The sequence below is a fragment of the Rhincodon typus genome, chromosome 5 (genome assembly GCF_021869965.1).
Source record: "Rhincodon typus isolate 14 chromosome 5, sRhiTyp1.1, whole genome shotgun sequence".
NCBI lineage: Eukaryota > Metazoa > Chordata > Chondrichthyes > Orectolobiformes > Rhincodontidae > Rhincodon > Rhincodon typus.
The window spans coordinates 84,336,809-84,352,663 of record NC_063336.1 but is presented as its reverse complement, the minus strand read 5'-3'; the positions used below and the strand labels follow the sequence as shown (position 1 = coordinate 84,352,663).

Genomic DNA, 15,855 nt, shown 5'->3' with positions numbered 1-15,855 from the left:
GAGGAAGTGGAGGAGGTGACAGAGAGAGGGAGGGTGGGAGGAAGTGGGGATGCTGTGAGGAGGGGTTCTATATTCTGTTGCAGCAGGAGGTCTGACCTTATAACTTTCTCAGAGCTCCACTGAGGCCATTGCTGCCTGGGAACTGGGGAGCTCACAATTACAAGCTTCCTTTTGGTCCCGGACCCCACTTTGGAAAGTCGCGTTATAGACATCATTCACCATGGAAACAAGGATGAGAATGTTCGATGTGTCCGGAAGCTACTGTTGGTCTGGAAGCAGATGACCTGATGTTTGAGGGTTGCAAAGTGAGTGGTGAAGCGTTTGGGGTGTTTCTGATTGTTCTGTGGGATTACCAAAGAGCAGGGTCAAGGGAAAGCAAACAGACTGTGTCCTTCAGCCTGTGAACAGAATACCACTGTTAGTCCTCCATCCTGCTCAGGGAAACCAAAAACAAACTCACAAGGGACATCTAAAATACTGTTTGGGAATCATTTTGAAATGGAGCTGGTCAGATGGTTTTTCAGGTCAAACTGCCATTTGAGTGACCTTCTAACTGCCTCACCTGGCTGTGTGCCTCGTCCTCTCCTCAGTTAATCTCTCCCTGTCACCTTTACTCCTTCACTCTGCCCCTCTCTCTCCATCTGACCCTTCACATCCCTGCTGCTCGTCCAGTTTCTTCCTCATGGGACGGCGGGGAGACTGCTGAACATTACCAGTACCTCTCTCCCTCTCCCTCTCTCTCTCCCTCTCCACCATCTCTGGAGGGAAACTGCTGTGTAGACGCTCTGGTCATGCCCATGATGCCCTGATACAATGTGACTTTGTGCTCTGGTCCAGTGTGTGATTGCAGGAGATGTGTGAATATCAACGTGTGACCCAGCTGAAGCATAGAAACAGTTTGACAGCAAAGAGCTGCTGAATATGAGACAGAGAAACATGAAACCCGAACAGAATGGGTTGAGACTGCTTTACATGTCACACCCTAAATATTCACCATTCCACTGACTACAACCTTTTAATGTCAGTAAAAACAAAACTATTCTGGCAGCCAGGTTATCCTGTGTCATTTTCCAAACCGTTGAGATTATCCTCCCAGCGTCTTGAGACCGAACGATGCAGGTTGAAGGCCCTCTCCAGAGATTTGATGAAAAATTTCATGTTGACTTCAGCACCAAAGAAGTGACACACAGTCAGTGGGTCAGTACTGAGGGAGTGCCGCACTGTCAGAGGGTCAGTACTGAGGGAGTGCCGCACTGTCAGAGGGTCAGTACTGAGGGAGTGCTGCACTGTCGGAGGGTCAGTACTGAGGGAGTGCCGAGCTGTCAGCGGGTCAGTACTGAGGCAGTGCCGCACTGTCAGAGGGTCAGTAGTGAGGGAGCGCCACACTGTCAGCAGTTCCCTCATTTCTATGATGTTACAACAGAAGATCCATCCGCCCCCTCAGGAGATGAAAAAGATAACAGGGCCCTTGTTTGGAGAGGAGCAGCTCACCTTGGTGTCCTGACCAGTATTTATTGTTCAATCAAAATCTGCAAATCCTTACAGTCTGGAAGCAGCCATTTGGCCCAATGCATCCACACCAACCCTCCAAAGCGAATCCCACCCAGACCCATCCACCTACCCTGTCCATGAATCCCTGCATTTCCCATGGCTAATGCACCCAAGCTGCACACTATGAGCAATTTACCATGACCAATCCACCTAACCTGCACATCTCACACTGTGGGAGAAAGCCAGAGCACCCATGCAGAAACCCAGACAGACACAGGGAGAATGTGCAAACGCTACCCGGGTCCCTGGTGCTGTGAAACAGCAGTGCTATCTACTGAGCCACCATGCAGATATTGCAGATGAAATGGGCACATTTCCTAATCATTGCAAACAATCTTTTAGTATAGAATGGATAGAGACATATTTGACTTTGTAACTGTAATAAACGCCTGTTGCATAAACCCCTCAGTAAAATGAGGATTTCTCAGACACGCCCCACAGCTGCCAACCGTGAGATTTGAAACATCTAAGTGATTCTGTCAATTTCACATGCATGCCAATCATGCCCTCAGCCATTCCCAGACATTGCAAATTGGCGAGGAGTCTTCAGGACTATTAAAGAAACGGCTCATGATTTTTAAGAAGTTTTCTTTGATTTACTTCATGGTTCATTAGAAGTATTAGGGACAGTTTTTGATTCATTCATGGGATGTAAGCATTTATTGCCTGTGTCTAGTTACCCAGTCAAGTGTCAGCCACATTGCATTTAGGTCTGGAGTCACATGTAGGCCAGGCTGGATAAGGAAGGAAATCTACCGTCCTTAAACGACATCAGTGAACCAAATGGGATTTTACATCAATTACCATTAGGGTAGCTCTTTATTCCCAATGTTTATATTTATTTCTTCCATGGTGTGAGTTGAACCTCTACGCCCAGAACTTTACCCTGGGACTCTGGATTGCCAGTCTCGTTGCATTACCATCACAGCACCACCTTCTCCTCGCAGTTAAGACTAGTCCAATCAGGTGTTTAAGAACTTGTCTACTTTCCAAATGGTTAAACACTTCCAAGATGGCTGGTTTGGGTAACCAGTGCCGAGAGAATGTGGAGATGGGGAATGTGGAGACAGAAAGATCAAACCTTCAGGAATACATCCAAATAGCAACCCTCGACTCCCATTCCCTGATTGACCCCATCCTGCTGCTGGATTGAAATAATTCCTCATGTAATGGGCATTGGGAAACCTGGATTGGGAAGTGAACACACTGCTCCTACTAGGATTCCAATATACAAGACTAATCAGACCAGTTTGCCTCATTCCCGAGTTTTACTGCTTTTTCCTTCTGGCAGTCACATGCAGAGCAGCAAGAAATTCATTCAGGGAAGCTGCAGCATGTTGAATCTAGGGTGGGATTTATTGGGAATCAGAAGGGCCAGGATAACATCTGTGTCTAACCTCCTCTAGCCCTGCAGCCCTCAGTGATCTCCCCCCCACCTCCTCTGAGTCTGGCTTCTTGAACGTCCTCAGTGTTCAGCCTTCAGCTGTCAAGTCCCTAAGCTCAGGAATTTTCTTCCTAGACCTGTCTGTGCTTCTCTCCTGCTTTAAGGTGGTCCTTAAAAAAAACTAATCTCTTTCATCAAGTATTAGGGCACCTGTTTATAGTGCTCAAATTCGGTTTTTGTCTGATAACAATTCTATATTGTGCTTCGGAGCATTTTTGCTTTGTTAAAGTTGCTATACAAATGAAGTTAGTTGTTGCCTTCCTATCAATATCTCTTTTGAAATTATAAACTCATTATCATTCCTTTTCATCACCATTTAACTATTACTGATCTCCTATGATACTCCTCCACTTAAAGCAGGGAGGGAGCATGAACCCAGGTATTGGGTCAAATTGCCTTCCATACTATTAGCCATGATCTCATTAAATGGGGCAGCAGATGTGATGGGCTGATTGGCCTGTTTCTGTTCTTCCTATGTCTTCTCGTCTTATGCTGCTGTCTATCAGCCATGTCCATGTCTGTCAGTCAGAATGTTGTGGGTTCATGTCTGGTATTGAGACTGACACATCCACAGCAGTACTCTGGTGCTAGCTCTTGATTGAGACAATACATTGGAACCCTCGAGTGAATGTAAAAAAAACTCATAACAGAATTTGCAAAGTACAAGGACGTTCTCCTGGTGTTCTGGGTTAATACTTATCTCTCAAACAACATTATTAAAATAGATGATCTCATCCTTATCACGCTGTGGGATCTTACTTTGCACAACTTGCACGAATCAGCTGGATGTCATTATTTTGAAGAGGACCAAGGGAGTTCTCCTGATATCCCGCCAATATTTGTCCTTTAACCAATAAGTGAGGAATGTTCCCATGTATCTGCAGCCCATGGCAGAGGGTCCAGGTCTAAGAAATCTTGAGTTGCTACATTGCTGATGGAGGGAGTGGATGTTGAAGGTGCTGGATATGTTGAATGTTTCTGGATGTGGTGTCAATCCAGCAGGCTGCTTCATCCTGGATGGTGTCAAGCTTCTTGCATTTTGTTGGAGCTGCACCCATCCAGGCAAGTGGGGAGTATTCCATCACACTCCTCCCTTGTGCCTTGTAGACGGCTTCCGGGAGTCAGAAGGTGAGTAACTCGCTGCAGGATTCCTAACCTCCGACTTGTTCTTGTAGCCACTGTATTTGTACAGCAAGTCGAGTACAGTTTCTGGTCAATGCTAATCCCCAGGGTGTTGGTAATGGAGGATTCAGTGGTGATGATGCCATTGAATGTCAAGGGGCAGTGGTTGAACTGTTTTGTTGGAGATGGTTATTGTCTGGTACATGTGTGGTACAAATGATGTTGCCATTTATCAGCCCAAGCCTGAATGTTGTCCAGGTCTTGCTGCATTTGGACATTAACCACTTCAGTATTATTTAACTCTTTAAGCCCTGGTATCATTCTGGCTTAACCCTTTAAACTCTGTTCTGCTCCAGTTGTCTTCTTGTCTATTCCAATCATGTTCTGACTACTGTCCCATGGTACCAAGGAAAGGTACACGGTGCTCTAGACTGCAGAATGTTCTAGAATAGACACAGTTCATTCGGCCCATCAAGTCTCTCCCAGCCATCGTGCTGATCAGGTTGTTGCAGGTTGTGCTGTATGAGGGCATGCCCTTTAACTTCAGCAACTTCTCATTTCCCAAATCACATTACAGAGGGTTACAAACGCACTGATGATGATGATTGCACTTAATTCAATGCAGTTTCTGCCTCTGGATAAAACTATCCAGAACTACACTTCTAATGAATTTTTACTTCGCAATTTGCAATTACATTTTAATATTCACATCACATCGGGGCACAGAAACATTGAGGACTTGTGGAGGCTGTTCCAGCCCATTTCCTACATTAGTACAAGTGACTATTCTTCACAAAGCCTGTCTTTGGCTGCACAGTGCTTTGGAAATCCCAAGGGTGCTCAAAGGCATTATATAAGGGCAAGTGCTTTGACGGTCTAAGATATGGTTCGCTCACTCTGCACTGAGCCGTCAACCCCAATAGTATTCGAAACAGAAATTGCTGGAAATACTCAGCCGGTCCTGCAGCATCTGTGGAGAGAAATCAGAGTTAACATTTTGGGTCTGGTGACTCTTCTTCAGAACTCCAATAATATTTCCCCACTTAATAAAGAAGATGGTATAAAGAAGGGGATAACAAGGTGTAGAGCTGGATGAACACAGCAGGCCAAGCAGCATCGGAGGAGCAGGAAAGCTGACATTTTGGGTCTCGACCCTTCTTCAGAAATTTATCAGGCGCCCTCCGGCATCTGCAGTTCCTACTATCTCTGGTATGAAGAAGGCACCGGTGAATGAGGACACTGTGGACAGAATGACTCCTGATATCCCTCAGTTTGTCTGAGAGAGAAAGAGAGAGAAAGAGGGCAGTGTGTTGTGTATTATCTACTTTAGATCTTTGCAGAAATGACACTAATTTCTATGTATGTAACAGCTTTATTCACAATGCTTTAAAATATCTGCTCCTTGCTTCAAGTCGAGCGGTCAACTCTTTCTCCAGTTTGTTGATTTTTCTCTGAGTTTATATCTACACAGTAAACAGACAAGCATTATCAAATATAGAGCAGTTGAACCATTGAACATGTAGAGATCAAGCTTTGATCTGAGCTGATTCCCAATCTTTAACCTGGTTATGTGTTAATTCAAGGATTTTACAGAAAACTGTTCAGAAAGTACAGACCAACATGTGTACACATATAAACACAGATGTACAGGCATGTGCACACACTCACATGGACACAAATGTACAAACACACTCCTATTTGAATGGACACTGTGAACACATACATGTGTAAATATTTACGTACATAGAGATATTCCTGGTGCGTCATGTTTGTAAAGTCATTTTTACTTTGGCCTTCCTTACACCATTAGCTGACGGTGAATAAACCTTTCCGCATTGTTTAAATAATTTCTGCTGGGTTAGTGCCAGAAAGCTCCAGCATTTCCTCCTGAAAGTCCTGTCACACCTGTTGCAGTTGGACCAGTGCATCAGCCATTGCTCTGTAGGGCATGGCAGTTTTTGTCTGTAGAGAAGCTGCTCGTAGAGTCATACAGCACAGAAACAGACGCTTCGGTCCAACCAGTACGCGCCGACCATAATCCCAAACCAAACTACTCCCACCTGCCTGCGTTTGGCCCATATCCCTCCAAACATTTCCTGTTCATGTACTTATCCAAATGTCTCTTCAATGTTCTACCTCTACCCGCATCCACCACTTTCTCTGGAAGTTTATTCCACATGTGAGCCACTCTGTGTGGAAACAAAGTTACCCCTCATGTCTTTTTCAGTATTTCTCCTCTGACCTTAAAAGTATGCCCCGCAGTTTTGAACCCCCCGTGCTAGAGAAAAGACCTTTGTCATTCGCCTTCTATTCCCTGGCAATCATCTCCTGATGACATTCAACATTGGCATTCCCCCATCAATTCACCCACCCGATTACACTCCATCTCCCCTGAAGCGAGCGGGTCACTCCGGAGTCACATCCTTTCTCCCTTTGTTGTGTCGGGAATATGCAACAGGCAGTCTGTGCACAGCAAGATCCCATGCACAGCGAGTGAACAAAAATGCAGATTTTGTTCAAGGCACCAAGGAAGGGGGCAGAGGTTAAGGAAACACAAATGAAAGTGTCCTACTCACCATGCCCTGGGAGTTTACCCGTCGCTATCTTTTGAGGAGGGGGAGGGCAAGGAGAATATAGGTGCCCATTTCCCTCTCACCCATTCCAGGCCTTCTCCAGAGATCACATTCTGCCCTTCCTCAACATTCTCGCCACACAATCACTTTCAACCCTCTGTGTAAGATAAGTACAATCCAAACAGATCATAAATCAAACAGATTGTGGATTCTCTAGATTCAGGGCCTAGAACCTACCCTTCCCTTTTCTCACTCACAATTAGCCCCTTCCAATCCCAATGCCTCCTTCTCTACAAATCCCCTTCCCGCAACTCTCATCCTCCTCCTTTACCCCTCAGTCTTCCCTGAGGTTGACCAAGACATTTTACTCAAACAGGCTCTTATTTAGTTCATCGTCGTGTATTTTTAAAGCTGAAAGTGATTACTATGTAAAGAACTGGCCATTTTCTACTGTGCTGCTGAGACCTTTCAAGTTTATAGCCAATAGTTGAGTCTCTCCACTGTTTCTGACCTTCAGTCAGATTTGACACGCTGTAACTGGCCGTCTATCAAGCAAGAACTTGTATGTATATTGTTCCTTGGCTGACCTTGTATTGACCCAGTGCTCTTGAAAGCCAATGAATTATTTATAAGGTTGTAGTTGGTCCAACGGGTCAGCATAGTCTTTGAAGCTGAAAATAGTAACATACAATACACTGCTGGCACTACCTACTCAGACTGTTAGTTACACAAGTTCAGGAAGAGAATTTATATAGCACCTTTCATTACCTCAGGATACCCGAAAGTACTTTACAGCCAATGAAGTCCTCTATTTGATGTGTAGTTACTGTGGTAAAGTCGGAAACATAGCAGCCAATTTACATGCAGCAAACTCACACAAACCGCAATGAGAGAAACTGTTTCTGTGGTGAGGGTTGAGGGATAAAGGTGGCCCATACTAGTTGTTGAAGAAATTGGCTGCACGCTGAAGTTGCTCAATGTGATCTCCTCTGTCCACAAAACATGATGGGTATCAGAGCATTGGAATCCTTCGAGGTTCATGGGATTCCCAGCAGGCTAGAGAGGACAGACAGCAATTCAGTCTTGCTCACCTGAAGTCCAGAACAAAGATGGACCAAGCCCTCAGAGTATTGTGATACACCGATGAGCACAGCGGCAAATGGGCAGATTCTCTCAACTGTAAAGATTTTGATGTCATTATCAGCCTCAGGAAGGTGAATGTCTGGGATGCTGCTATATCACTGTCTATCAGCATTGACAATGTGACACTGGATGTTATCTATGACAGCTTCACATATCTAGGTTCTGCAATCACGAGCGATCTGTCAATTGATGCTGAAATCAACACGTTTCACAAAAGCAGCAGTTGTTCAAGTTGACTGAGAGTGTGGAACAGCAGCAAATTGACTCAGAACACCAAGTTTGAGTCCACCCAGCCTGTGCACTCAACGTGTTCCTTGACAGTAGTGACGCCTAGATAACATATGCTAAATAAGAGAAAAGGCTGAACAGGCTCCACCTTTGTTATCTCAGACATATCTGTTTGGCATCTCTTAGCATTGCAAAGTCTCTAACTCCGATCATTAATTCCATCAGCACACACTCATTACAAAGCGAGCAACAGCTGTACTGGCTCAGTGACGTCCTTCAGGTGGATAAGATGTCGTATTGTAAGATGTCACACCCAAAGAATCCTTGTTCAATGAGCTGTTTATAGGTCATAATCCTGGCATCCATACCTCTGTTACAGCCACACCTGTAATTGGGATATGACAACTGGGGACATCGACACTGAAAGCTAGAAGGCATGTGTCGATGACAGTGAGCTCAGAAAGTTGACTGTTTGGAAGGGTATTAGTAAAGGCAAACAGAAAGAAAAATACTCAGCTGGCCAAGAAGGGATCTCGAGAAAAGAGAGACCGACAAATTGTACATTTTTCACCCCACTGTCTTCCTTGCAGCAGAGGTTACCATGTCAGAGTTGGGGTCGGGGGGGGATGTCTCCTAAGCCGCGATAGGTGATGCCTAACACAGTTGATCACCATGGCACAAACTGGTTTATTACAAGATGGACTGCTGGGTAGGACAGTAGGGAGAATGCCTTGCTCTGATAGATTGGTTTCCAGCTACCTCAGAGGGCATATGAACCCACCGTCACAGACAGTACCTCAGACAACACATTACTCCCTGAGGTTTGAACAGAACAATCAGCCTGGAGTCCACATCAGTCAGTCCGTTTAGTAACTCTAGCTCAATCTTCACATCACGATAAGCATTGCAGCAGGTTTGCTAATAGAGTCATAGAGTCATACAGCGTGGAAATAGACCATGTTCCTGAACAAAATTAGTCCCACTTGCCTATGTTTGGCCCTTATCCCTCTAAACCTATCCTATCCATGTACCTGTCCAAATGTCTTTTAAATGTTGCAACTGTACCTGCATCTACCACTTCCACATACAAACCACCCTCAATGTGTAAAAGTTGTCCCTTAGGTCCCTTTTAAATCTTTCTCCCCTCACCTTAAAAATATGCCCCCTAGTTTTGAACTCCCCTACCCTGGGGAAAAGACCTTTGTTATTCACCTTATCTATGCCCTTCATGATTTTATAACCCTCAATCTGCAGCAATTAAACTTGGGATAGAGAGGAGGCCGGAATTCTAGGAGCAGAAACATTTCGGAAGTCTGTGGAACTAGAACAGGTTATAGATAAGTGAAGATTACAGAGAGAGAGAGACGGGCTGTGAAGGGAACTGAAAACATGGGTGATGGGAGTTGTTGCTGGACCTTGGTATGAACAAGTAGTGGATATTCCTGTGTTCTGGTACACTCATTAAGATGACATTATTGGCTCAAAATTTTAATTGTCCTAAATGTAAATACTGATAAGATGGAGGGCTCATTTTATACTGATGGAGTTTTCTTGGACAAAGATGTACACAGCTGGAGTGGTAAAGGCACAGTTCTATATCGATCAGAGACAGTGTATGTTGGCGTACTGTTGGAGTGGGATTAATGCCTTAATAGAGCCAAGGTTACTAGAATCAACTTAGACAATTATCCAACTCCCTACTGCCATTTCCAGCACTCGTTGGCCACACTCCTCTGCCCTCTGGGTTAAAGGTCACGGGGTCCAAGTCACCTTTTAGAAACCTGAGTGTAGTTTGGCAGGAGTGCCATATTGTCAGAGATGCCATCTCCCAGGTGAAGAGTTGAACCGAGACTTGCTCTTCTCCCTTACCCAGTATTTCAAAGGAGACCAGAGGAGTTGATTACAAGGTGATCTGGCCAACACTTCCCCAAACAGTTGCTGTTTGCGGGATGTTGCTGTGCGCAAATCCACTTTTGCGCGACAGAAAAAGACAGTGCTTAATTGGCTGTGGTGTTACAGAGGTACAGCATAGAATGATAGTCGAGGGGTCACAGAAAAGTCTGAGCAAGTGTGGCTACACCTGAAAGGGGCAATTTTCGAGGGGTCTGTCTGGATGGCCCCATGTCTCCAGCATATAGAAAGAGCTCAGCTTGCACAAACATGGCCATCTGAGAACAGCACGGTTGTCCTGGTTACCATGGTGGCCAGCCGACCAGTCTCACCCTCCGCCATCAGCATTTATTGCCGACACATTCGAAATCAAAACCCCCATCCCCCAACAATCAAATGTTGGACCCCCTTCATCCTCCTTTCCTAGGCTGCAGTACTTGCTCGGAGTGTTTTCCCGGGTGTAAACGGCATTGCCAGGAAACCCCTCTGGGTTTTTTTTGCCTATTTTCCTGGGTTGCCAATGACTGTATGGGTGAGGACCCTGGTACATCATGTGCCTCAGAACCCCAGGTACCCTTCAAGGTGCTGGAGGGAGGGGCAGTTTTGGAATGTGCTGCCAGAGCGGGAAGGCCTGATGCTGGACTTTGGAAATCCTGATTGACACCTTGGGATTAAGTACTGGGAGAAAGGAAGATGGTGTAGCCACAGGCAGTAGTTGACTGTTGAATGAAAGAAGCAGTAGATGTTCTGCTCTCTCTGGTGGATTCAGTTGCCCTCTTGACTGGATGGCCAACTGCAGTTATGAAATGTTCTTGTTGCAGGTTACGGTCACACGGTCCCACTCTCTGATGGTGGCAAGGCTTTCTGCATCATCTATTCGCTGATGGGCATTCCCTTTACACTGCTGTTCCTCACTTCCATTGTCCAGCGGCTCATGGTCCATGTCAGCAGGCGGCCAGTCCAGTATATCCACACTCGCTGGGGTTATGCCGAGCAGACCGTGGCTCTGGTCCACGCCATCCTCCTAGGGCTGATCGTCACCTCCTGCTTCTTCTTCATCCCAGCGGCCATCTTCTCCACATTGGAAAAGGACTGGAACTTTCTGGAATCCATTTACTTTTGCTTCATCTCCCTCAGCACCATTGGCCTGGGAGACTACGTTCCTGGTGAGGTGCACCATCAGCAGTTCCGTGAGCTATACAAGCTCGGAATAACTGGTCAGTATGTGTGGCAGGTGGTCTCAGCCAGATCCTGCCATAACTTAAAGAGCTGGTATTTTCTCTGGGATCAATAATTAACACCGAACCATCACCATCCCTGAAATGCTGAGTTCACTCCCCACTACCATTGGCACCAGAGCGTGCACTGTCAGAGGGTCAGTACTGAGGGAGTGCCGCACTGTCAGAGGGTCAGTGCCGAGGGAGTGCCGCACTGTCAGAGGGTCAGTACCGAGGGAGTGCCGCACTGTCAGAGGGTCAGTACCGAGGGAGTGCCGCACTGTCAGAGGGTCAGTACTGAAGGAATGTTGTACTTTTGCAAGTACTGTCTTTCTGATATGGCATTCAGCCAAAGCATTGTTGCCCTTTGAAGTGTAAATAAAATATCCATTCAAAGTGAGTTGATTATGAATAAAATTAGAAAGTGACAGCACTTAAGGGATGCACTTAGCCCATCCTGTCCCTTTCATATTGTGAAAAATCAATCTGATTCACCCAAGCCCTGTTATTTCTGGGCATCCTGCGCATATCCTTCTTTCAATCTAATTGGCTTAGCAAACAAGGTAAAATTGATAGCAGAGATCAGGCAGCCAGAGCTGTCAACAAGCTGGGGTTCAGGGAGCTTCAACTCTCTATGTTTAGGCTGTCAGACAAGCCTCATCTCTGTTTGTTGTGCTGTTAGCCAATTCTCATTAGATTGCTGAAACTCCCGAGCCCCTGTCTGATTGACAGCTCTGGCTGTTTGATCTTGATCAGTTTGCGCAATGTTTGTTTGCACAGCGCCTTGTGTTCTCAGGTACTGAAGACTTCAAAGAGTCTGAATGATTGACATTCTTGTTGTTTTCATAGAAGGGATTTTTTATCGTAGAGATGTTATGAATGAATCATTTTTTTAAAGCTTTTTTTAAATAATCCAAATACCACTGTAGGCTTATTGCTTCTACACAGTGGGTGAATGAAGTGAATTGGTATACCTTGACATGGAGGAGAAAGGATCGTAAGGTTGTGCTGATGCAGCTTGAGGAATTGCCAAAGGCTCCTGTATTGTGTGAAAATTGGCTGTAACCAGTTAGGGCTGAGTGGCCTATTTCTGTGCTGTCCCTCTATGTAATGCTAGTCTAACTGTGTGATCCGACAAATGGCTGTCTCCTGGGTGGTTTTGAACTTGTTGTAGATGTGCTCATCCAGGCAAGTGGGGAGCACTGTATTACACTCCTGACTCATGGCTTTGGATAGATGCTGGAAGAGCACTGAGCCTCCAGATGTAAGAGGCAGCCCCCCGCAGAATATCCAGTCTGAGACCCAGAGGCTGTAAATGACAGTGATTGACGAGCATTTCAGGGGAAAAGAACAATTTTATTCCAAGCCGTGTTTCAATCATCCGTACTTAATTGCATCTAAAAATAACTAATGTGCCTGTCTCTGTCACTTGCTCTCTCTCTCTCTAGTGTACCTCATGTTTGGCCTCACCGCTGTGCTTGTTGCCCTGGAAACCTTCTGTGAGCTGCAGAAGCTGAAAGAATTTAAAAGGATCTTCTACTTGAAGAAAGAGAAGCTGGAAGATGAACGAAACATTCTGGACCACGATCATCTCTCGTTTCCCTCGGTGACGGACTCTGTGCCCATTACCAGGGAACAGCAGAAACTCAATGAGCCTTTCTCCCCAGGCCCATTGGCCAGCTACCAGTTTATAGAGGATCCCGTCAACCGGTGACCCTCAGCTATCACCAACTGCACCCCCCCCCCATTCCAAAACACCATTGGCCAGCCCTTCCATCATGTCATAAAGCAAACCCGCATGTGATTAGTATAGGTTCTAAAGCAATTCAACCAGCCTCCAAAAGAGAAAGGAAGCACAGATCGGGGGTAAGAAAAAGAAACTGGGGTAAAGAAAGTGTGTTTTTGGGTCACCTTGAAGTAGAAAGCCTGTTTTCACACAAGCGATGATATCGTTGCTGAGAATTTCCACATCAATTTCCCTCAGGCGAAGTAGTTATACAGGTGAATGCGATTAACCCCAGAACATTCTGTCCCCGTTCGAAGGAGATGGAATTATTAATGATTTGGCAAAATACTTATTTTAATTGTAATATTCGTTGGGAGGGAGGAGAAAATGAGCTGACAGTGTTCAAAGAGCAGCCTTTTTCACACTGTGAGGTGGGGTCCAGTATTCAGAATAACCTACAGCTGTTTCTATGGGACCTGTACTTCATTAGAAAACAAGAATGGGCCTGTTATCCCCTCTGACCTGATCTGTTAAATAGATATGGCTCGTCTGTTGTACCCTACTCATTTCAATATCCCTTCATGTCCTTATTTCAATTAAAAAAAACTCTCAGTTGCAGACTTGAAAGCTCCAATCGGCCTCTAGCATCCACACCCTCTTTGGGAAGAGATTCCCCCTCTCCTTTGAATGATGAGGTTCTTACTGACATGATTGCAGGACTGGCCTAGCTCTAACTTTAAGATTAGGTCCCACTGTCCTCCATTCCCCCAGAGGAAGAAATATCATCTTTCTGTCTACGCCAGCAAATCCTTCCAATATTAAAAAAAAACAACTAGTTTCTAAATCTTTCAGAGTGATACAAAAGTGATACCTTATCTTTGCAACCTGACCTTATAATTTATCCATTTTACTGCTGATGTCATTCTGGTGAATTTGAGTCCATGATCAGTCCATGCTTCCTGAGTGCAGCATCCAAGTCTGAACACCATACACCCAGCAGAGTCCACCCAGGGCTCTCAATACAACTACACAGCACAGTTTCCATTCTTCTGTAACGTCGTTCTGCTTGAGCTCATAGCCAATAGCCCATTTGTCTTTATGGTTGAGTTTGTGAACTGTTCACCTCGTGAGCCACTGAAGGAAGCCAGCCCCAGACCATTTCCCATCAGTCCTTTTAACCGCCATGCTCTGGACAAACAGGTGCTGGATATTGACCCCTGAATACACAACCTTTCGCTTTTCAAATTAATTTTCACAAAGTTAAAGGATGTTTGACAGAGGAAATGATGTAGGTATACAAGAGAAACAAACTATTTAACGGGACTCCTCAAAACAGCTGTCAAACATTTTTGTTTATCATTTCGGTGTTACAGAATAATGTTTTGTGTTTGTGTCTTATTTTGAAATTCTACCTCGTGTGAAGAAGTGAAAACAAAACACATACTGGAGGGAATTGGGTGAGCTCTTTTTGCTCGATATTTTTGAAGTAGTTCTTCAGAGGGAGCTCCATTTCAAGTGCTGTTCATTTTGAAAGGGGCCAGGCTTTGGGCGTCTAACATATCTGCCTGATCCAGGCCCCTATTAACATGGCAAACACAGTGCTACAATAAATTGGGCCCCGGTTGCCGTTTGAGCTGGGAGCCAGTGGAAAGCCGCATCATGCTCGCTCTCCAGTTTCACAGGGATGGAACTGAAGTGACAACATTGTGTTGGATTATTCCTGGGGCATGGCCCAAGGGGAGCGGGTATAATCGTAGCTGCCACATCCAATCACTGTGCAGTTGCCAAGGCTGGCTTTACCCAGGGTCCTGGCTGCTGTCTCCCATTCACCAATACTGACCCTGTGTAAAAGGGCATTGCCAGGTTGAGGCAGGAGGGGTTCGGTGCCATCTGAGACTGAATGAAGATCATGACAGAAGTTCGATTCAAGGACTGCAGGTCAAACTAAGATGGCAGAGCAATGGATTTTGAGATAGAGGTTATTTTATTGATAACAAACACAGAGAGTGCTGGAGAAACTCAGCAGTTCTGGAAGCATGTCTGGAGAGTGAAGCAGTTAATGTTTCAAGTCTGGTATGACTTTTCTTCAGAACTGAAAGGTGAAGGAAAATAGGTTTTTTATACTTCTGACACAGGTAGAAGAGGAGCAAAAGGGTAAATGATATAGATGCAAAGGGCCAGACCCATAGCAATGTGGCTGACTCTCACGTGGTCTTTTTAACAGTAGGGAAAGAAAACAAAGTGTGTAAATTGGTGTGAAAGGGAGAAAGTTGGTCCTTCTTACTAAGAGCAAAGTAAACAAGACACAAACATGACATGGCTATGAGGAAGGAGTGTAAGGGAGAGAAGAATGTTTTATGTCAGTTCTCCATTTTTCTCACAATCAGTTTCTGAAGTTATTGAATTCAATATCGAGACCTCAAGGCTGTTCCAATGAAATACAATGAAAACTCAAGTAACAACACCTCATTTTCTGCTTAGGCCGTCTACCTAATGAGTTTCACAAGCATTCTCTGTGTTTGTTTCAGATATCCAGCATCCACAGTATTTTGCCTTTATTTGAATCTTTTTGTTGGTGCCATTACAAAAGCTTTACCTCAGCCCAAGATGTGCATGATAAGCATATAAAAATTCCTTTAAAAACCAACTCCGCTTGAACAATATTCCACTTGTTTGAAAATTCTCAAGCCCATTTTATTTATTAGTTAATTCATTTATTTGCAATAGAAAATAAGCTGCTGGAAATTCTCCACAGCTCAGGCATTATCTGTGGAGACAATGAACGTTTTAGCTGAATGGCCTTCAGAAACGTTTTCTGTTCTTATTTGGGATTTCCAGCATCCACAGTATTTTGTTCTGGTAATTTTGTTTGTGTTGTGTTTTGTAGGCAAGAAATTCCTAGGAAGGGAAGGACTTTAGAGTGTAGAGAGAGTTTGTAGGGAAGGAGTTTAGAATGTAGAG

At 44.9% G+C, this 15,855-nt stretch overlaps 1 protein-coding gene across 1 annotated transcript in view; it reads left to right on the top strand.

Annotated features, from left to right (window-relative positions):
* LOC109917508 (potassium channel subfamily K member 1-like) overlaps nt 1-15,849 on the top strand; it is an 18,831-nt gene extending 2,982 nt beyond the window's left edge. The window contains exons 2-3 of the mRNA XM_048597520.1: nt 10,773-11,168; nt 12,617-15,849. Of these exons, the coding sequence (XP_048453477.1) occupies nt 10,773-11,168; nt 12,617-12,882 (662 nt within the window). The 3' untranslated portion in view covers nt 12,883-15,849. The remainder of the gene's footprint in view (nt 1-10,772; nt 11,169-12,616) is intronic.
* Nucleotides 15,850-15,855: the final 6 nt, after the last annotated feature.